We start from the raw sequence: 22,268 nt of genomic DNA, 5'->3' as shown, positions 1-22,268 counted from the left end.
TGATAATAAAACATATGATTCGCCTGTTGTTGACGTTTCCTTTTTTTTTCGTCATAACAAAAAAATCAAATCAAATCTCTTGATAAATGTTGAACAATAGAACGTACTCCGCGTGAAATGTGACTATAGTGAAATTGTATTTACTTACAGCCCGTGTCCGCGGTGTACTTTCATTGATATCTTAAAATCGATTACATTGCACCTTAACTAACGACGTACAGGTAATACAACCAATAACACACTTTGCTCGTAACCTATAAATTGTCTATTGTATATTTCATCGACGAATTTTTAATTTGAAATAAAACAAACAAATGGCGGACGAGCTCATCAACTACAAACTGCAGCTGCAGCAGGTAACTTTAATCATATTTATTAATCAATAATATTACAATAACTAATGTGTTATATCAAATAATCCTTGAAATTTGCATACAAAAACACTGGATGTTATGAACCATATTTTGTTATCAAGATTATGTAGAAACAAAATTTTATATTTTTCATATATATAATATTTTCCGTAAAATTCAACTATATGTAGATAGGACACAGATAAGGAATAATATGATGTTTCTATGAAACATTAAGCTATAAGTATAAATAGGTATTAGTGCAGCTAAGTTTAAATTTCCAAATTTTTTTTGACCTATCAACATATTTTATCCCAGGAAAACTTAACAAAGTTAAAATGGTTAAATTGTAGTTTTAATATTGTTATAAATTGTTTTTAAATTTAATAAACGACATATCCTAAGAATTATAGTTGTAAAAACTTATTTCAAGTTGAAATAGTATGTTTATAATACTTTTAATGCTTTCTTTTGGAAATCAAATAATTATACCATATTTGATAATAAATTTACCAAAATTAATATAAAATGCCTTTTAATTATTAAAAGTTGCTCATATGCTTACTATGAATATAATACAGGGATGGCAAACCTCCTGTGTCACAGAATGACACGCTTATACAATTTCAATGACATATCAATTTAAATATAATTCATTAGTTTTTCTTTACTTTCTCCTAAATTTTAACAAAAATTTTTTTATTATATTCTGTATTTCTATTTTGTTATTTTAGTGATTTGATACCATAGTAATTTTATTACGGAAGCTTTGGATTTATGATTTGCATCCATCACTCAAATTTACTCATTAATAACTATTATTATTCATTTTTTTAATTTAATTATAATTTAAGTTATATTTAAGTATGTATTAAAATACATTTTTTAAGTAAAAAAAAAGATCAATAACATTTACCCACAGGGCTAATAAAATCAAACCAAAATTGTTTCTTTGACATACAGATATTAAAAGTTTTGTCATCCCTGGTATAATACATTATAATATGTCAAAATTAATTAATTATATTTCCAGAAATCTTATGATTTATGTCAATTGAATGCACATGACTTAAAATGTATTGTTTATTTTACAATCATAGTTTTCAATAAAGTTGGTTTTCATTTTTATTTTAATGATAAAACAATTAATTATTACCTAATTTACTATTTAAAGAAAAATATCAAATAACCTATTTTTGTTTATTTTTAAGATAAAATAAAGTATACCTTAATTCAACTTATGCAATTTTTAAATCTTTCACCTGACACTTCTTTTTAAAAATAATAGATTTAGAATTGGGAAACATTGTTTGCACTATTTGTATATTATGTCAACTTTATCCAAAGTATCAAGGTATTAAAATTAGACAACAAATTAATTAAAATAAATTTTCTAATTTCTCCCGGTTTATAAAATTGTAGAGAAAATTTGCTGTCCATAAAAGTCTTGAACTTCAGATATGTTTTACCTGCGTTACCCCAATTCATCAATCAACATCAATTGGAAGTTTTAGCTGATATTTATTCACCAACTGATTGGTTACTATAAAAACAAACAACCGTGGTCTGTATTTTAATAAAAGTACTCCTGGTTGAGATTATAGAAATTATTTTTAAAAGATGTTCGGAAATTTTTAGGATTCAGCAATGTTGAACAGTCCACATCCGGATGTGATCATTTATACGCACCGGTAAGGTTTGACTGGTAAATCTATAGTCAATCGACTATAGCTTATTATATTTATTATTCAAAAATTAATTTTGTCTTAGGCCCCAATAACCTCTTTCGAGGAAAGTTGAAAATATTTTTATTATTTGCATTACTTATATATATATTTATCTCTTATAGGTAGAAGCTGCGTTAACCAATAGTCCTGATGATCCAGAACTTATGAAACTAAAAACTGATTTAGAAGAAGTAATTGAACTTACTGCTGAACTAGTAAGAACGCAAACTCAACCTAAAAAAGAAACTGGTTCGTAAAAAATAAATAAATAAGAAAAATAAAATGATTAAACAATTAAATAATATAATACCTACCTGCATATTAACTATTTTTCATTACTTGTTCTTAGTTCAAATAAAAAAAGAATCATCATATCAACCTGATATACTACCATCTGTTACAAAGACGAAAGGTGAATGGAAATCAGGAGACAGATGTTTAGCACAACTTGCTGATGATGGCAAATTTTATGAAGGTACTATTGAAACTATTGATGGAGAAGCTGTAGCAGTTTTAATAGATGGACAAAAAACTGCTGCAGTTACCACTATGGATTATATTAAAGATTTGCCTAGAACTCATCCTAATGAAATGAAACATAAGTATGAAATTAAATTTTGAAGTTTTTTGTTTTATTTTTAATATATATATATATATATTTTTAGAAAGCAACCTGTTGCTAAATATAGAGAATATCAAAAAAAAAGAAAACTTGCTAAACAGCAGAGATTTAAACAATTAGAAGAAGAAAGAGAAGTTGAGAAAAATAAATGGCTTGCGTTTGCTACTAAAGTAAGTTTTAATATCTAATATTTTAAATAGTTGTAATTATTATTTATTTAAATTTTGTAAGTTTTTTTTTCCTTAACATGTTCACTGCTGCTCATATTTGACAGGGTGAACCTTGGTACATACAAGTAATAGGCATGATTTTTATCACAACACCAATTAAATCTTACTCATTGTATAAATAACGTTAACAGCAAATATCCCAATGCTGATTGAATTATGAGACAATTTAAATTAGTTTATTGAATGACACCAATCAGTGGTGTCTACACTATTGACGTCGTTAGTAGCAAACATGTTAAATTATTATTAATAAATATAAATTTAAATTTATGGATTTTTGAATGATTCAATTAATGAATCTAACAATATGTTATTTTTTATTTGCTTAGGGTGTAAAAAAAGGCATACCGAAAAAGAGTATATTTGCTTCTCCCGATAATGTTAATGGAAGAGTTGGTATTGGTACCTGTGGCTTAGGAGGAAAAGGTATGACAGAATTTCCAACAGCTGAAAAAAGAAAAAAATAAGACTGCAATATTTATGTATTATATTTGAAAATTGTAAAAAAAATATTTAAATCAATCCATCATATCAACATATTTGTTTGATCTTCATGAATTAATGTTTTTTTTTTTTATTATTATTAAATTAGATATTACTTTTCGGTGTCTATATTTGTACATTTCATTCATAAATATAAGTTACATATATGTGTGTGTTATTAACTTAAATGTACTACTTTTTAAATTTTATTAACAAAAATAAAACAAAAATTCAAGTAAAAAATTAATACTTTTACAATAGTTTTAATTCAAAATGTAAATAGTTTATATTTATATTAATAAAATTAAGCAATCATAAGATTTCAAAACATAATTTGTTTATATAATTCAATATAAGAAATAATTTAAATAACTGAATAAATATTTAATAGTATTTGGTTAATAATTTATTTACTTTAAATGATGTACAACAATAAGAATGTTGAACAATGTGTATGAGTATTCTAATATTATTTGGCATTAATTGATTTAGTCGATCACTTAAATTCCAGATCAAAATAATCATTCATATTTTCTTTAAAATCATTAGTTATTATAAATTTCTTTTGATCATGCTTTGTATTTACTATGAGTATGTATTTTAATTAGAACTAGATTGAAATCTGACTGAAATTATATAAAATCAAATCAAAAGTAACATAGTGAACAAATAGCAACAGTTTTATTTTAATTTCTTAGAACTGGAAAAATCCATATTATTACCTAAATATTTGCATAATAAAGAGTAAAGGCAATAACAGTGATTATGATGATTGTTTTGACAGTATATTTGAAAACGCAGAACAAAATAAAATTGAAAATCAACCTGTATTTGTGACCAGAAATTTAGAAAATATAGGAAGTATGGGAAATTTATTTAAACTGTTTTGTGTATCTCAATTAAAAAATGTTTTTCCAAACTTACACACTTTATTTTATATCACTATATTATGCCAGTTTCAAGTTGTTCCCTGGAAAGATCTTTTTCTAAGTTTAAGCTTGTGAAAACAAAATTAAGAACTACAATGAAAAATGAACGTTTGGAAATCCTTTTAAAAGTTACTTGTGAACAGGATTGTGTACCAAATGTAGAAAACGTTATCAATATTTTTGCCAATAAATGTACGGAATTATCAAAAACACTTCTATGTTAATACTACTAATAGTATAATTGATTTTTAAACAATTTTAATAAACTTTTATTATACTGCATTTACATTTTTAAAGTACGTATTATCTACTCTATATGAAAAAAACCACCAATCAAAGAATATTTTTTTTATGAAAAAAAAAGTAATACAATCTGTTAAGAGTAAATAAAATTTATGTTTTTTTTTATAATATATTTTAATTACGTGTTTTTAAATTTGTAATGCTTAATGTACACAATAAAATTGATAGTATCATTTTGTAACCCCTAACTCCCCTGCCATATTAAAAATTATTTGATACAAATATTATAAGATAAATAAAGAAAAAATATATACCTACGTGTGGTGGGTGGTTAAATTAATTGGATCTAGTTGGCAACATAAAATTTTTGATACATCGGCGCCACTGGTTACACTTGCTTAAAAGCTTCTGTTTAGTGCAAGAGTTGATGTCATAATACTTCATAATAATTTTTCGGAGTACTATTTTTTAAAATAAAGAAATGCAATTATACAATATTATATTTTGATTGTATTTCTATTACACAAAAAGTTATCCATTAAATGTAAAAATATAAAGAAAATACGTGAAGTGTAAATTACGGGTTTCCATTTCACGAAATGGACAAAATAAACGTGCATTACATAAACCTAAAACCATTATTCATGATATGATCTAAGTTCATAAAATGAACATTTATTTCGTGAAATTTAAGATTACACTTATTTCACTTATTGTCCATATTTTGGTCAAGCCAAAAAATAAACTATGCGAAATGCTGCAACATTTCAACTGCAATTACATTATTGACATATAATGTGTTCCTATCAGACGCATCTGCACTTTTTTCAAACCACTCGGCTGCATCTGCGAATTTCAAAAGTTCAAAAAGTCGCGCCATTTTCCTACCCTTGGGCATCGATTACCTGGTAAAATTTAATCGAGCAAAAACCCTTATCACCGGATAACATGCCAAATATTAGCAATAATATGAATAAGACCCGTCATTATATCACTCACACTCCAAGGTATGTGCGTACGATTTCCTTAGAACAAATCCTACATCGAAATCATTAATTTGTCCGTCGATACCATCGCGTGTCGCGCTGACCCGTTGGGCCATCACGGTTAAACATGTATACTTGCTGATCGAAAATAATCACGAACGATGCTGCTACTAATCGGCAGATAATGACGTATTGAACCGGCGGCGCGAATCACATGACATAGTTTATAGTGTTACACTCCGGATAGTCGGTGATGAACGGCTCTTCTGCTGCATATCCACTCGATCGTACAATGTCTAAATTTTTGAAACTAGCGCACAAGTTTAATAGCTTCTATTTGAACGGTACGTATTCTAACATTTTTAACGTTGCACTATGGATGCGATACAGTGTCTTAACCCGTATTTAGTAATAATGATGATTATAACAATATTTTTTATATACTTTGTGAATATGCAGGCTTGCAGAAAAAAGAATGCCTCGCATTCATCGTGGATGGCATCCAAGTGGGTTTGGTCCGAGCCACTGTCATGTCAGAATTAAGTCGCTATCCAAATGTGTTTATAGTCAACCCCAATAGTGTGACGTTGAATCCGGCATTCAGGAACTATGATGAGCGTTCAGCAAATATAGAGTCTGTACTTAAAGATATGAAAGATAAAAAGTTATTTATAACGCTGAAAGGGTGGAGGGATGAGGTATTAATCCTAACTTATATTTTATTATTATTTATAACATAAGTAATACTAATAACTATATGATTCTACTAATTATCTATTTTGTTCCTTCCAAAACAACCACTTGAAGTTTTAGTTTATAGGAAAATAATTTTATAAATTTTAATATTTAGTGTTATGAAGTACGTACAATGTTTGCTGAACAACCGTTGCTAAAAATGGATCGCTCTGCTACTTGTAAATAATCCAAAATATAAATTCTTTTCAACAAGATAACATCATATTTTGATTATCTACAGGTTTATTTGGCATTTGCAATTATGGTGTAGATATAAATGGTTATGTTAATCACCCACAAAAAGGATTATGCATTTGGCTTCAACAGAGGTCTTTGACTAAACAGACATGGCCTGGAAAATGGGACAATATGGTTGCTGGGGGCTTATCAGTTGGAAATAGTGTCATAAAAACTGCTCATAAAGAAGGGGAAGAAGAAGCATCATTGACTGCGGATCTTTTAAAAAATTTGCATTCTGCTGGCACTGTATCGTGAGTATTTTTTCTTTCTAGTATCCCTTTTTATGTACGACTAACTATAACTTTGTTTCAGTTTTTTCTATGAGAGTGAGCGAGGATTGTTTCCTGATACCGAATTTGTATTTGACTTAGAATTACCACAAGACTTTGTTCCTTGTAATCAAGATAATGAAGTAGAAAAATTTGAACTTTTGACTGCAAATGTTAGTACTTAATTTTTAGAATTTTTTTTTAATATTAAATATGGACTTATATGGAAAATAAATATCTAGGAAACTGTGAACAGAATTTTATCACCAGATTTCAAGACTACTAGTTGCCCTGTGATAATTGATTTTTTGATTAGGCATGGAATTATCAATCCAGAAAATGGTAGGTTAAATATCAAACACCAGTTTCTGCTTATTAAATGTTTAAAAATCTGTAAAGTCATTTATTTATATATTTATCAAGTTTATCATTTTTACTTCAAATTTTACAGAGCCTCGTTTTCCAGAATTGGTTGAATTATTACACATACCATTACAGTCTCTTTATAAGAAGAATGACAATAATATGTTGATTGAAAACAGCTATTCAAAAACAGAGTGAATTTTTTGTTATGTTAATTAAATTAATATCTTCTTGCGTTTTATCTTTGCTTATTTTTAAATTTAACTTCTCATTCTTTGTTTGATTTTGAGTTATAATTTATTTTGCCAAATATTTCATAAATTCCATTAGGTTCCTTCCATTTTCATTGTGATACATAAATTAAATGCGTACCTCACGCCCTAATATTTTGTTATTATTTAATTTTAATTTTATAACTACCATTTTTTTTTCTATACATTGTTATTTTTTAATGATTATTTAACTACATTGAATTAATAAAGCTGATTATTTATTAAGATTTAAATGTTTTTATACTATTCAATTAAGTTTTGTTAAATATAATTTGACAAATTTTAAATAGACATAATATTTCCAATTATTAAAAATTTTGAGGTTTGACTAGTTCAGTCTTCATTTTTTATTAATAATACTTAAATTATTGTAAACATCAAGTAAAAATATGTAGCATTGTACTGGAGTGATAATAAAATTACATATATTGTTTATAAAAATATTGTGTAACAATTTTATGATTTTTATACAGTAAATGTAATTTAATACCATTACTACTTTTTTTTTTTTAATATTCTGGTTTTTATTTGTAATTAATTTTTAGTTGTATTAAATATATGTATTATGAAAGTAAATAATATTGCAGTAAATTATTATTTATAATGTAATGCACATATTTGATGTGTACTTATATTTTTAAAATATAATTAGTTGTTGCTGCTTGAAATGTATTACATTTCAAATTTATATTTTTCTTTTAATTCTGTTGAATAAATATAATGATATCTAAAGCAGCTGTTGCCAACCAGTCAATCGCGATTGACTAGTCGATCTTTCTAAGAATATACAGCAATCATTAAAAAAATTAATTTTACCACTATTGATTAATCGAATAATGAGAATATTAGATTATTATTATTATGAAAGAACAATAATTATGTTAATTATTCTTTGAAGCTTAGACCTTTTTTTTTTTTTTTGCTTATCAAACAAATCTTTTCCTAAATTTCCTAAATACCTGAATTCTCCTGGATGTCGATCACCAAGGAGTTTAAATTTCAAATGTAGTTCACTTATTTGAAAAGGTTGGCGACCCCTGATCTAAAGGATCAAAAAAAATATATAGATACCTTTTTTTAGTTAAGCTATCCATATATTAGAATTTTAGTACTTTAACTAAAGTGAATTAATTATTTAATATATTTACTAAACATTTTAATACAAATATTTTTTCAAAGAAACTGATTTAATTTAAATGTATTTTAGATGTTATTATTGATATGATGTGACGTCTTATTTTAACGTAAATTAGATTAAAGGTTACAATAGGTCATTGCTTTTTCAAAAAAAAACCAATTTATAACACTATAAAATGATAAGTGTAATTAATAATAATTATGTTTAAAGTTTAAAACGTTCTATCAAAATATTTAATATCAATGGGTCTTGAATTTGAAGTTATTCATTTTAAATATCATTCAAAAATAATTTCACTATAATTATGGTTTACTTACAAGTTTTTAGATCTAAGTAAAAAAAAATAAATGTAAAGGTTTTACCATAATGTCTCACAAAATAAAACATATAATATTGAAAATTGGTTTTTTCTTGGTACATTACTACACTTCTTCTTCAGAGGATGTCATTTCCCGATGGATTTCTTAATAATTGCGAAAAACAATTATAAAAAAAAAGACCAAAATTTACGGCTTACCGGTTTTCAACAAATTCGAATTTTTATTACTTTACTTTTTTATTTTAATTTTTTTTTAACTCGTAAAATAGTAATCTTAGATACAGTAGGTCCGTTTAAGACGCTTTCGCTTCATACGATTTCCTGCGTAATACGCTCATTTTCACGAGTCCCTTGATTTTAAAAGCGGTTAACATTTAAATGACTCCGGATAATACGCTTTGTATTCGCGAATAAGATGGTCTATTTCAATGATGTTATGTAGTATGAAATTAATAATCACAATATCAAAATCAATGATGATTTTCAAGATCTAGAAGAGTTTCCTGGGTATGCAGAAATTGATGATGAGTATCTTTAAAAGTATTGATCAGATAACTACTGATAACATTTCATTTGCTGATGTCAGTACTATAGACAGTGCCGCAATAACCGTACAGGTTGTGTGCATAGTGTACCGCGCACACGGGCCCTAAGGCTTACATACATTTGGGGGGCCCCTAGTCCCAGTCTAAAATAAACTACACTTTACAAACATACAATTATTTAATAATATTATATTATTATTTTATAATAAAAAGAAACTTTTTTTAAAATTCCGTTAAGAATGTTATAATATTTATTTAATAATGAGTCCATTGAGTATTTGAGTAGGCATACAACATATCTACCTAAACTACTTAAATAAATAATTTACTACATAAATTATTTAATTATGTAGTGAAGTATAATATACAACAGTTGTAGGTATTTAATTTGATATATATATATATTGATATATATCATACACTAATTGATGTAAAACGTGTTTTAAAACCTAAAAAAATTGATACTTATAAATAAGACGTACCTACAGCAAAAATAAATCCTAGGAAGGGGCCTAATATAATTACCGCACACGGGCCTCTTATTTTGTAGTTGCGGCACTGACTATAGAGGAAGAAAGCGAAGAGAAGAAAAAGGATGATACAACACCAATTCTACCCGTAACAAATGCATTTCATTATGTACCTGTAAACGAAATAAAATGATTAATTTCACTTTTTGACATTGCAAATGAAACATTACAAAATCTTAATAAAGTTGAAAACTTCCTCTATTCAAAAAATACTAAAAATTGATAATTTTCTTAATGCAAAAGCCTAAAGGTGTGCTCTTGCTGCCCCTGGACGGTTTGAATATATTTGTAAGGGCCGAACTGGTCCAAGCTGGACCGCCACACTGGTAATGCTTAATACAAAATAAGTTGGTTATCCAAAAAGTGTATTGTTACCAAGCTAATATTTTCCGTTTTTAAACTTTAAATAGGCTTTGAAACTTAAATTTGAGCTTAAAAATGTTAACTTAATACTCATGTATGGGCCGTTAAAAATATTCGCTGCCCCCAACTTGAAACTCTGCGCACACACATGCCCGTCAGTTGCAATGTCTTCGATTACCACGTGCCCAAAATCCTCATCATCTCTTGACACTTCTACATCCCGTGACATGTGTACAGAGCCGTGGAGAGAGAAACCCGGGCATCTTAATTTTTTCTGCAGTGTTCATAAAATTCTCATCATTAATTGTGTTTAATTTTTAATAATTTGTAGTCCCTAATTTCCAGGCTCAGGGGGATCATCCCTTTCCCCCTTTCTCGCCAGGCTTGTATGTGAATAATTTTGGGCATGTGGAGCCAGGCCCGTATTTAAAAATTTGGCGCCCCCGGGCATATAATGATTAAATAAATAGAATGAATACTTAACGGTGAATGATTTTTTTTTTTATATCTAAGAAAAAATACAATCTGTTAATATTTACTTTTAGAATTTGTGATATTTAAACAGAAAAGGATATAAAAAAAATATAATAAAATTACAATCACGGCCTATTTAGAATATATTCACAGATATGGCCAACAAACATTTCATTGCAATTGTTTTAAAGTTTAAAAGGCCAATATAGCAATATCATTCACTCATTCTTCTATCTCACCCGATCTAGGAGTTTTGCCTTTTTTACAACTTATTTTGATATACTGTTCATGATTCATGGTAAAAAAATAAAAACAGCATAACGAACATAATTTTATATGGCCACATAAAACTTTTAAATGGCCTGCTTAAATTCATACATATTTGAAAAAAACTGAAATTACACTTCTGCTTAAATTTCAACACCAAACACATTTTACAGAAAATACTGCACCGTGAACATATTTATTTATTTAATTTATGGTCTATTACAACCGATTAGATATTAGTTCGTAATAAAAATAGTAATAATAACGTATATCTGACCCTATATTTTTATATATTATGTAGTGTAAATTGATTTAGAAAAACATTAGTCTAATTTCCATGGTGTTTTTACGGAAGATATTGAGCTAATAATTTCAAAATCCTGTTTATTGACGTCACTTTATTATTGAATTTGAATATTTATAAAAAATGAACCGACGCCAAGCAATTATTTCGTAACTACGTGCAGTAACTATGTATTGTTAGCAGTGTTAGTATTATAATATACAGTATATATAATAGATTATACAACGTTAGTATATGAACGGCACCATCGCGTCTGACTTAAAGGCCAAACATATTAGAATATAGCAATTTCAAGTTCTTCAGAAGGGCTATTCAAATTTTTCGATATTTTAAAATCTTCACGGGTTTATTTCAAAAGTAATTTTTAACTTATATTTTAACCAGATATGTCGTAAAATTTGCCGTATAATTATAATTTATTAAGTAAATTAGACTAAATTACTCTATAAATATTTCTTAAGAAATTCTGGAGCGAAAATGTAATAATAATAATAATACAAATATTAAAATTTTTCGATTCGAGCATGGACGTGGTAGATAATTAGATTCTAAACACAAATACACACAATTAAGTTAAACGATTTTGTCAAAAAGGAGGGATAATATGTCCGGACAAGATGGTATAGATAGTATGATATATATATAAACTTTTCTGATTAAAACAATACCTACCTAATTAAAGTTAAATTTTTTTTTGTGCTTGTAATTTATATAAATTAAAAAATGTGTAAAGAGTTCATTAAATTATAATTTATGATTATACATAAAAACCTAATTTAACACAGTTCACATAATTTTGGACACTTTATTGTAAAATGTAATACAAAATTGGGAAATTTGAACATACAATTTTAACAAATTGGACATTTGTATAATTTTTGGCCTATAAGCTATCGATGACATTCATAATACCTTGTACTTATAACAAACGAACATAATACAGGTATGAGCAGTTTCGCTTTCGATTAGGTAGGATTGATATCGGAATCACTCGAGTGAGTCATGAACTGATCCCCGTAATACATTTCCCCGTCTAGCGATTTGATATGAGATATACAAATAACAATAGTATAAAACAATTTATTTTAATTCCACGCTGTATAATATGTTTATATAGCTTATAATATTTGATATTTGTTAACTGATCTAATAAATAATTTAAAGTTGTTTAGTACTAGTGTTTTGTTTCCACGTTTACTTTCGATAACTTTAGATAAAGGAGGTGTGGGAGCATTGCCCCCCATAAGTTTGCTATATAAATTAATTTTGATCCCCCCCATGAAACATTCTTAATTACGCCACTGGTTACGATCAACCGTCAACGAAACGTAATAAATTATACCCAATATAATGAAACACGATATAAATTTTTTTTTTTAATTAAACATTTATAATGAACGCGAGTGACGATTTGGTTGTGCGTTCCAGTGAATTTTTCGATGAAATGTTAAGGGGTACGATTTTTAAGGGCTACCAAAGTTTTAGGGACCAAATTCTTTTACTCTGATTAATGTCAAATCAGTTAAATGACTAGCAGTAGAGATGTATTCAAAAATTTGACGATTAAGTGCTAAATTATATTTTATTTTTTCGTCTCCCCAGCTCTTTCCACTAATAAACATCATCAACTCGCGGTTGCACTATTTTTTATAGCTGCAGCAGGTGCAAGACAGACGAGAAGTCTGTTTGTATTGACTGATCCATTGAAGTCGAAAATTACGCTTGGCTCGTGTTTACACACGCTGATAGTGAACGCGGCGTTATCAGACAATATGTTATTGTTTTTAACAATTTGCGTTTACCGTCGCACGGCCTCATCGTCCAAACAAATATTACTTATCGCCATTCGCGGTAATAATATGCCGATTTGAAATCGATCGACCATTGCCGTATTGGCTGGACGGTTGAAGCCTAGATCGACGGCGACCAACAGTCCTCTTCACCAAACCGCTGACCGGTCATGTCATCCTCTGGAGTTACTCGTACCGTTGCAGATCACCTGTTGCTGTGCTGAGATTTTCGCATGTCATTTCTACTGCGCCGCCAGTTTTCAGCAGGTAAAATTCCATACACGTGCAGCGTTATAGTGGCTTTGTGCGGTGCTCAATGTATGGTCTCCCGAAACAAGACTGTACTGTTTATAATAACAGAAATATTATATTTCTATGCTGCATATTAATGTTGTCATATAATAACAATTGTGTTTAACTTCAGAATGGCTTGTTTTGGATTTGACAAGGAAACGCCAGAAGAGCCTGGACAGGTCAGAGTCAGAGGGTGTACAGACGTTTTATGGCTGAGTATCTTTTTGGTTTTTTGGTGTCTAATGGTATGTTATATATTCGATAAATAATATACATCATTATAGTTGTATTCTATACCATTCTTTTTCGATTTATCTGTATCTTGTACCTATGATTTTTATAGATTTTTATAGCTGTTTTCGCTTTTGTTTATGGTGACCCATTGCGTTTGATCAACGGTCATGATAGTTTTGGCAACACTTGCGGTTCATCTAGCAATTCCAAAATGGGCGAACTCTCTGGCCTTGATACTACTGACAAAAAGTATGCTTAAAGACAATTGGAATTTTGAAACATTGGCAGCTATGAATATAGATTCAATTACTCTTTGAATTCAGGTTCCTGTACTATTTAGATCCAGCCAACATAGAACATAGTCTTCAAATATGTGTAACACAATGTCCAGATAATAATATATTGGATCTAGATGGACTCCAAAAGTTTTACAATCGAACCAAATCAGCACTTTGCAGGTAATATTTTTTAAATTATCCAAAAACAAAAATATTAATATTTTGTTAAAATATTTTTTGTAGCTATAATTTTGATTTGAGTAATGTTTCTTATCATGAAGCACAAAACAGAACTACTATTATTACCACTTCCTTGGGACCATGTCCTCCATTTCCTATTTACAAAAGTCATCATGTTTTGAATAGATGTGTTCCTGAAGTATTAACCAATGAAACATTACCCCTGATTTATAATATTTATGGCATGATGAATGATTGGGACTTCACTGAAGAAATATTAAATGATATATATAAAACTTGGCCTCAAATGTTATACTACTCCATATTAGCTTTTGGCAAGAATACACTATTTAATTTATTACTGATTAATTTTATTAAATCTTATAGTAATATTTTTTTTTTGTATTGTTTACAGCATTAACGTTCATCATCATCCTTTTAGTTAATTTATTTGCAAAAATGATAGCATATATATTATTAATTGGTGTTAGTTTGATTATACTAGGTGAGTTAAATTAAAAATATATTTCATTACTTTGTTGTGTATATTAATTAATTAAGTTTAGTTAACATGATTTTACTTTGGTGGGAGTATTTTGTTTTAAAATCGCGCCTGGACAATACTATTGAAGCACAAACATTAAGTGCTGATGCGTGCAATGAACATATGTTTCTAATACTTTCAGTCATCTTTACTATATTTTCGGTAAATTTAATTGTTTTACTTCAAATCTAATGGTTCTAAATAAATTTTAAATTATAGGTAATTGTACTTTTATTGGTATTAACTATGCGTAAACGATTACATTTTTTGTCCACTTTGTTTCACGAGTCAGCTGATTGCTTATCCAAACTCCCTGCCTTATACTGGCAACCTTTGAGTACATTTGTTATGTTACTTGGCTTGTATTCATTTTGGATCATAACAATTCTTCATCTTGCTACAGCAAGTATGATACGTTAAATAGATCAGTAGAAAAATTAAATTTTTAATAAGTTAAATATTACAGATTACCCAGGGACAAGATCGTTAAAATTATTAACCAATTTTGTGGATCAAAATATAACAACTGATAATTCATCCATGTCTGACCCATCAATGCCTGATCCATTTGAGAAAAATCTAGCATTTGTTCATGGTAAGTTTTTTTTATATATATAATTATGTCATTGGTAGTACTATTGTTAATTTTCCAACTTTGTGTTTCAGCTGGATTGACCGCAGTTGAGTTTAAAGATGCTACCTGGGTACGTTACATGTGGTGGGTATATATAATTGGTATAATATGGTCATCTGAATTTGTATTGGCATGTCAACATATGATTATTTCTGGGGCAGTTGCAAAATGGTATTTTACCAAGTATGTATTTCATTATATTAATTTATGTCATTTTACTTGCGTTATATTTTATTGCAGTGGAAAAAATAAGAAATCTATTGTCCTTTCTTCAGTTTACAACTTAGTATTCTATCATTTGGGTTCAATAGCACTTGGATCCCTGTTAATTATTCTATTCAAAATTCCAAGGCTCATATTGACAACATGCCATTCTAAGTACCTATTAGAATTTAAATTTAATATATTCAATTGTTACTTTATCTTATAAATTATTGTTTTTAGAAGTGATACAACATCAACAAAAAAACCTTGGATGAAAAAAATATGTGCTTGTTGTTCTTATTCATTTGACAATTTTTTCAAGTATATCAATCATAACGCATATACTATAGTTTCAATGGAGGGCATTGGATTTTGTTTAGCTGCATCAAGGGTATATTATTTGAATGATGACTAAATATTTTTTTATTTTCAGCAATTGAAAATGTTTGATGATTTATTTTTACAGGCTTGGCATGTTATAATTGGTAATGCTTTGAGATTAAGTACCATAAATAGTATTGGAGACTTCATATTATTCTTAGCCAAGTGTTTGATTACTATGATTATTGGAACGGCAGCATTGTTCACTTTGCGATCGAATTCTGAATTGCATTTTTATGCTATACCACTTATCATTATATGCATATTTGCTTTTTTCATTGCTCACAGTGTAATTTCATTACAAGAAGTAATAACATTATTTTATTTTTAACATTAAATAATTTATTGTAAAAAGAGTGCATTATATTTTTATAAATAGTTCATATGAACTAAATAAATAAATTATTACAACTTTAAACTTTGATAAATATAATAGTTTATAATCACTATGTTTTAATATGTTTACATTAATTTTTACTCTCTATTTTCAGGTTGTAATTGATACATTATTCCTGTGTGTATGCGAAGACAAAAATATTAATGGTGAAATGTGGCACAAGAGTCCTATAATAAAACTGTCCAAGCCTAAAAAGCAAATTGTAAAAAATTCCAATAATATCTAATATGTGTAAGCTTTTTTTAAGCAATAACTTAATTCAAAGACAATGAATTTTCCTTTTGTGCTTTGTTAACAGTTGTTTTAAAAGTACTCGTTTTACATTTATCAGCTTAGATTAAGTTAATAACATTATTAATGTGCTTTTTAGATATTTTTTGTATGACATTTATAAATATGTTTTATTTTTAAAATAGAAATTATCAAATTGTTGAAACTTATATATTTAATTTAATTTATAATATTAATTTTAAGATAACAAAGATATATTTATTTACTAGTATGGAATTAATAAATATTTATTTACACCACATTATCTAGTGTATAATTTTGTTTTAATTCACTTGTAAAATTTTTAGTTTTTAATTAATTTTTAGTTTAAATAGCTAAGGTGTATAATATATATATAGTTTTATATATATAAAACTATTTACTGTATTTGGCAAAAATTAAGTAAGATTGTAGATTTATAACATCTTGAACTCTATATATTCATTATGTATATACAATTTTCCATAATTGATTACTGGGACAGAGGACTTGTAGTACTTGCATGATAATTTTGCACAGTCACAAAAATAGCAGAGTATGAAACAAATATGTTTCATGCTTTAACAAAACTAGTTTTGAAATTTTATTTTGCATATAAACACATATTTCGAGTATTTTTTATTTTTAAGGCATATTTAATACTTTTAATAATTCCGTGTAGTAGCTGATAACCAGAGAACATTAACATTTGAACATATCAATTTAGACTGTTTATACTTAATACTATTTTTAATCATCTGGTTTAAAATTTTCAGTTTAAGGTGACCATAATAATGCAAGAAACAGTTGGAAAGAATTGATTAAATAAAATAAAACAATTTTAGTGCATTTTTGGTAGTCATTTTTACACATTTTTAATATATATATTTTTTTTTTTTAATTTTTTTTTATTATTTTTTTTTTTTAAATTTTTAAGTTCTTAATTGTATTTTTTTAAGGTATTTATTGTATTTTTTAGGGCATTAAAATCCGTGCCCTAATGATGACTATCTTATTTCAAGTATTATCTTTAATTAATTGATTTTTGTAAAGTGGACTAGTCAAATCGTTTAAACAATCGAATTCGGTCACCATTTCGACAAGTTTTTCATCCTCGATGATGGTAAAGAGTACCTTTGATATTAAATTATAATTAAGGTCCCGCGGTTCTGATTTAACTGAACTTAAAATATTTTATTAATATAAATTATAAGACCCAACATTTATTTTGCCCAAGGCCTCGCAAACTCTATCACCGTCACTGCCTATACTTATATAGTTCGCGATATATTTAAAAAACATTTAATAAAAATATTTTTATAACATTTGAAATACTGATATAAAAAATATAAGATGAAACTTAGTACTAAGAAGTAGAAAAAACCCATTTATTTTACGGGACCCCCTCATTTATTTTATTAAATCCGGCACAATAAATAGTTTCTAATAGGCCGATGATGATTATTCTTCATTATCAATTGTTGTTGTTCTGATAAAGTGATAACATACTAATAACATATTGATAACATATGCGCACGTGAGTTCGAACAAATATTGAAATACCAGTACGATCTTATAGGTTGGTGTACTAACGGTGATGTGATGTCACTTCTCAAGAATGAATCTACAGAATCATTATTCTTAGTGCATGTGAAATAGTGCTTAATTATCCGTCAGAATCGTTTTGTTATGTGTGAAATTTTACGATGTTCGTCAACCGTTTAGTTTGGTTGCACTTGAAACGACGATCTTGTGCCTACAGTCAATCAACGGCTTTGAAAAACGATGTATTGGATAAAATCGTGTACAATTCGGTGTTACAGGACAGTAAGAGCTCCCAATATTGGCGTAAAGTGGGAGAAAAAAAAAAAATTTTAAAACGGATAGAATTTAAACATGATATTGAACCTGTATCCTTGCAATACCTAGATGGATATATTGAACAAAAAGATTCAGCTCCAAAGCCTATAGTAGTCAAAGGATCTGAAGACAGACCGCATGTTTTACCATACAGCATTGTCAGTAAAGTTAATTCCATTAACAATGACGAGAAACAAATTGAAGAAAATGAAGATAACGAAATTTATTATGATTGTAAGTTTGAATGTAATAGTATTTTTCCTGCTTTCAAGTTTTTAAACTTTATTTTTGAAACTTTATGTTAATATTATAGATGAGCTCAATGAATTGATGAATAAAAACTGGATGAGTGATTATGAATGTTATGAAGAAAGAAATTTGGAGGAGGAAAATAATATTCCTTCATGGACTTCAAAATATGGTACACCTGATCCATCTATAAACATCAGCCATGTACCTTGTGGTGGCTGTGGAGCATTATTGCAATGTCAGAATGTGTCAATACCTGGCTACTTGCCCAGCGAATTATTTTGTCACTGTTCACCTGAAGATTTGCGTACTATGGTGTGCCAACGATGTCATTTTATGTTGAAGTATAAAACAGCTCTTTCTGTACAAGTTGACCCTATTGATTATCCAAAATTATTATATCCCTTGAAAAAAAAACGAGTCCTTATTATTTTAATGGTAGATTTAACAGACTTTCCTTGCAGTATTTGGCCAAATATAACGGAATGTATTGGTACAAATAAACCTGTGGTAATTGTTGGTAATAAATTAGATTTGTTACCTGGTGATTTTCCTGGATGGATCAATCATGTGCAGAAAACTTTAGTTCAAAGTATTCCGAAAGAAATAAATATCAAACATGTAGCTGTTGTTAGTGCCAAAACAGGATTTGGAATCGAAGAATTAATTAATAAATTACATACTCTCTGGCAAACTAGAGGCGATGTATATTTAATTGGATGTACTAATGTAGGCAAGTCTACAATGTTTAATACATTATTACAATCAGATTATTGTAAAGTAAAAGCTGTTGATCTAGTGCAAAGAGCAACAACATCGCCTTGGCCTGGTACAACATTAAATTTACTTAAGGTAAGGTAAACTTAATCAAATTATTTTGTTTTTATATAAATACATTTTAATTAAAGTTTCCTATAATGCGACCATCCAATTGGAGATTGTATATGAGAACTCAACGTCTTATGTCAGAAAGTAAGGAAAGAGTTCTAGAACAACAAATGGAAGCGGACCAAAGACGCTCACTGAGAATGAAAATTGATGATCTACCTTCTATTATTGGTAAGTTATTTTTAGTATTTGTTTTCCAAATTCAAAAACAAAAATATTTGTTTTCAGGTCGGATTGGTTATACTTTTTACAATCCATTAAGTAATGATACGGTTTTAAAAAAAAATGAAAATGACTCTTTTGCTTCTAACATAGTAAAACCTAAAGAAAATCGTGTCACTAGTAGTTCTTTGGGTTTAGATGAGAATGATCCACAATTTAAATTTAGTAAATGGGTGTTTGATACTCCGGGTGTAGTTCATCCAGATCAATCAATTAATTTGCTTACTACAGAAGAGTTGATGATGACTCTGCCCACCACTGTTATGGAACCAAGAACGTTTAACTTAAGAACTATGCAAACACTATTTGTTGGTGGTCTTGGACGAATAGATTGCTTGAAAACCTCAGAAAAATTTGTACGTTTCACTGTATTTAGTGCTTCTACACTTCCAATCACTGTTTGTGATTTTAATGACGCGGATGAGATTTACAAAAAACTTTTAGGCACACATTTATTTGCCGTTCCATGTGGTGGTAAAAAAAGGCTGGAAAAGTGGCCTGGTTTAAGTTGTTACAAGAAACCAATTCAATTAACTGGAATTGATCATAAAACTAGTTGTGCAGATATTGTTCTGTCGTCTGCTGGTGAGTATTATCGATTTCCAATTTTGATAATTTAGTATATTTAAAACAATTTTATATTTTTGTTCAATAAGTTAACTAGTTTATCATGTATTTAATAATTAAAAATGTTTTTAAAATTTTATTTAACATTCATTAAAACAAATAAAAATATTTATTAATTATAAACATGTCTAATTTTCTCTCATTCCTTGTATAAAATATAATTTATTTGTATTGTTTTCAAACCTCTAATTATTTTATTTAGAAAATTAAAATTCAATTTTATTTTCATTCCTGAAGTATTATAAAATTAATTAAATTTATATGGTTTTATGAATATAGTAAAATATTATTTTATTATAGTATATTGATTTGATGTAATAATAAATACTTATACTTTTTATGTAGGATGGGTAGCTGTGACTCCATTTAAAAATGATGTTTGTGATGTACAAGCTTGGACACCTGAATGTCGAGGCATTTATGTTCGTACTACACCATTGTTAAGGTATGCTGTTAACAACCGAGGACCAAGATTAAAATTTACCCCTACATTTTATACTAAAAAGGAGTAAATATATTATATTGTTGATCAATAAAAACGATGTTCATAGGATATATATAAAAATTAGTAATTTTATTTTATGGAAATTATTTTTGATAAAATTGGAATTATTATTATTTTTTTTTTGTAAATATCTTTACGATTTAAGCAGTAAAATTTACTGAGATGTACTATTTATTTTATCACTCATTGTATTTTGACTGAATTTAGAAAGTAAAGTAGGTATATTTTAAAGTGCAATTTCACTAGTTAATTTTAATGATAGAGTAGCCATAAAAAATATTGAGTTGTTTAGAGTACATTCATTTAAATGTGTTAATATATAATAGATATGAGGCTCAACAGTATTTTATTTAATTTGGGAATATAATTCTTGTATTATTAATATCATTATAATTGTTGTAAATCCTTTGTAGTTTTTAAGAAATATAAACTACACAAATCCACTAGTATTTAACTTGGCATTTGAATTCATCCTAGATAACCCTCCTCGTCATTTAAAAATATACTGGTGTCAATATATCTTGAATCTTGAGAGGTATTAACTAAAATTTCTTCTCCCCTCAAAGTCAAAGTTATTTCCATATTAGTAGCTTTTACTCCTAACATGTAGTTGTTATCTTAATTAAGCTACCAAATTGCCTTATTGTTTATTAATATTATAGATTGTAAATATACTTTAGATTAAATGAAATAAATTAAAAATAAAAAAATATTAGGATTGGGACATGTTATCATGAATCTATATTTAAAATAGGTGTGACTAAAATTATTAAATTTTAACTATATTTTATAATTTTGTAGTCAACAAAATTATATTGTTCTATTTGTGAATGTTTAAAGGTGCTCAGTATAAAAAAAAAAAAACTATGTGAAATGACACCCTTAAAATTATGATACAAGTTAGAGTGCTAAGCATTAAGTAAAGTTTTTAATTCACTTGTATTAATGTTAAATTAAATATCACTCAGTATTTAATCCATTATTGTAAAAGTCCAATGCGTGTATGTTTTTATGAAGGAATTTAAATTATAAAATATAATTTGATATATTTTTGAGATAATAAATATTAATCTAATATGTATATAATATGTGTGACGGACTTGTGTCTCGGTGTTGTGATTGCACTCCTCCGAAACGGCTCAAAGGATTTTAATGACATTTTTTTTTTTAATTTGGTAGGTATGAAAAGTTAGGTCGTTAGCCTCATTTCACGTCACACCCCCCATTTTTTAATCGCAATTTTAGTATTTCTGTATGAGGTCACGCGGTAACCCATTTCGTCGCTTCGTCTTGCGTTCGAGTACGATCTAGATATTGAATATTCCGAAATAATATTATCC

The 22,268-nt window shown here is 27.7% G+C and overlaps 4 protein-coding genes across 6 annotated transcripts; all 4 read left to right on the top strand.

Annotated features, from left to right (window-relative positions):
* The first annotated feature begins 22 nt into the window (after window positions 1-22).
* LOC112692681 (survival of motor neuron-related-splicing factor 30) lies at window positions 23-3,544 on the top strand. Of its 3 annotated transcripts, XM_025567420.1 has the most exons (7): window positions 28-356; window positions 1,776-1,917; window positions 1,992-2,044; window positions 2,203-2,329; window positions 2,430-2,682; window positions 2,746-2,872; window positions 3,262-3,544. In XM_025567420.1, exons 4-7 carry the CDS (start codon window positions 2,245-2,247, stop codon window positions 3,397-3,399), a joined length of 603 nt encoding a protein of 200 aa, XP_025423205.1. In that variant the 5' UTR covers window positions 28-356; window positions 1,776-1,917; window positions 1,992-2,044; window positions 2,203-2,244; the 3' UTR covers window positions 3,400-3,544. The 3 variants fall into 3 exon arrangements, 2 of the variants coding, with proteins under 2 accessions (XP_025423204.1, XP_025423205.1); XR_003149426.1 differs by lacking the exons at window positions 1,776-1,917; window positions 1,992-2,044 and adding an exon at window positions 2,977-3,151 and having other exon boundaries at window positions 23-356; window positions 3,262-3,353; XM_025567419.1 differs by lacking the exons at window positions 1,776-1,917; window positions 1,992-2,044 and having other exon boundaries at window positions 27-356.
* A 1,878-nt stretch (window positions 3,545-5,422) lies between these two features.
* Window positions 5,423-7,584, top strand: LOC112692679 (uncharacterized protein YJR142W). The gene is made up of 7 exons (XM_025567417.1): window positions 5,423-5,917; window positions 6,033-6,271; window positions 6,424-6,487; window positions 6,550-6,799; window positions 6,861-6,990; window positions 7,060-7,159; window positions 7,269-7,584. The coding sequence occupies exons 1-7, from the start codon at window positions 5,827-5,829 to the stop codon at window positions 7,376-7,378; spliced, it is 984 nt and encodes a 327-aa protein (XP_025423202.1). The 5' UTR covers window positions 5,423-5,826; the 3' UTR covers window positions 7,379-7,584.
* Window positions 7,585-12,766: 5,182 nt separating this feature from the next.
* Window positions 12,767-16,719, top strand: LOC112692678 (CTL-like protein 1). Its single transcript, XM_025567415.1, has 14 exons — window positions 12,767-13,449; window positions 13,607-13,721; window positions 13,820-13,959; window positions 14,034-14,168; window positions 14,232-14,503; window positions 14,584-14,673; window positions 14,735-14,874; window positions 14,932-15,118; window positions 15,179-15,307; window positions 15,379-15,529; window positions 15,587-15,724; window positions 15,791-15,941; window positions 16,017-16,238; window positions 16,423-16,719. Exons 2-14 carry the CDS (start codon window positions 13,608-13,610, stop codon window positions 16,552-16,554), a joined length of 2,001 nt encoding a protein of 666 aa, XP_025423200.1. The 5' UTR covers window positions 12,767-13,449; window position 13,607; the 3' UTR covers window positions 16,555-16,719.
* A 1,290-nt stretch (window positions 16,720-18,009) lies between these two features.
* On the top strand, window positions 18,010-20,984 carry LOC112692677 (nitric oxide-associated protein 1). Its single transcript, XM_025567414.1, has 5 exons — window positions 18,010-18,671; window positions 18,751-19,538; window positions 19,595-19,745; window positions 19,803-20,381; window positions 20,769-20,984. The coding sequence occupies exons 1-5, from the start codon at window positions 18,284-18,286 to the stop codon at window positions 20,933-20,935; spliced, it is 2,073 nt and encodes a 690-aa protein (XP_025423199.1). The 5' UTR covers window positions 18,010-18,283; the 3' UTR covers window positions 20,936-20,984.
* Window positions 20,985-22,268: the final 1,284 nt, after the last annotated feature.

The sequence above is a fragment of the Sipha flava genome, unplaced genomic scaffold (assembly GCF_003268045.1).
Source record: "Sipha flava isolate LNK unplaced genomic scaffold, YSA_version1 76_pilon_pilon, whole genome shotgun sequence".
Classification (NCBI taxonomy): domain Eukaryota; kingdom Metazoa; phylum Arthropoda; class Insecta; order Hemiptera; family Aphididae; genus Sipha; species Sipha flava.
This window is presented reverse-complemented; position numbering and strand designations above follow the sequence as displayed.

Excerpts from the sequence above, each read along its gene's own strand:
- LOC112692678 (XM_025567415.1), top strand. The coding sequence starts at position 13,608 with ATGGCTTGTTTTGGATTTGACAAGGAAACGCCAGAAGAGCCTGGACAG. Across the intron at positions 15,119-15,178 it reads TCTTCATCTTGCTACAGCAA|ATTACCCAGGGACAAGATCG; the intron begins GTATGATACGTT and ends TAAATATTACAG. Across the intron at positions 16,239-16,422 it reads GTGTAATTTCATTACAAGAA|GTTGTAATTGATACATTATT; the intron begins GTAATAACATTA and ends CTCTATTTTCAG.
- LOC112692677 (XM_025567414.1), top strand. The coding sequence starts at position 18,284 with ATGTTCGTCAACCGTTTAGTTTGGTTGCACTTGAAACGACGATCTTGT. Across the intron at positions 19,539-19,594 it reads CAACATTAAATTTACTTAAG|TTTCCTATAATGCGACCATC; the intron begins GTAAGGTAAACT and ends TTTTAATTAAAG. Across the intron at positions 19,746-19,802 it reads TGATCTACCTTCTATTATTG|GTCGGATTGGTTATACTTTT; the intron begins GTAAGTTATTTT and ends ATTTGTTTTCAG.
- LOC112692681 (XM_025567419.1), top strand. The coding sequence starts at position 315 with ATGGCGGACGAGCTCATCAACTACAAACTGCAGCTGCAGCAG. Across the intron at positions 2,683-2,745 it reads CCTAATGAAATGAAACATAA|AAAGCAACCTGTTGCTAAAT; the intron begins GTATGAAATTAA and ends ATATATTTTTAG. Across the intron at positions 2,873-3,261 it reads GGCTTGCGTTTGCTACTAAA|GGTGTAAAAAAAGGCATACC; the intron begins GTAAGTTTTAAT and ends TTATTTGCTTAG.
- LOC112692679 (XM_025567417.1), top strand. The coding sequence starts at position 5,827 with ATGAACGGCTCTTCTGCTGCATATCCACTCGATCGTACAATGTCTAAA. Across the intron at positions 5,918-6,032 it reads TAATAGCTTCTATTTGAACG|GCTTGCAGAAAAAAGAATGC; the intron begins GTACGTATTCTA and ends GTGAATATGCAG. Across the intron at positions 7,160-7,268 it reads AATTATCAATCCAGAAAATG|AGCCTCGTTTTCCAGAATTG; the intron begins GTAGGTTAAATA and ends CAAATTTTACAG.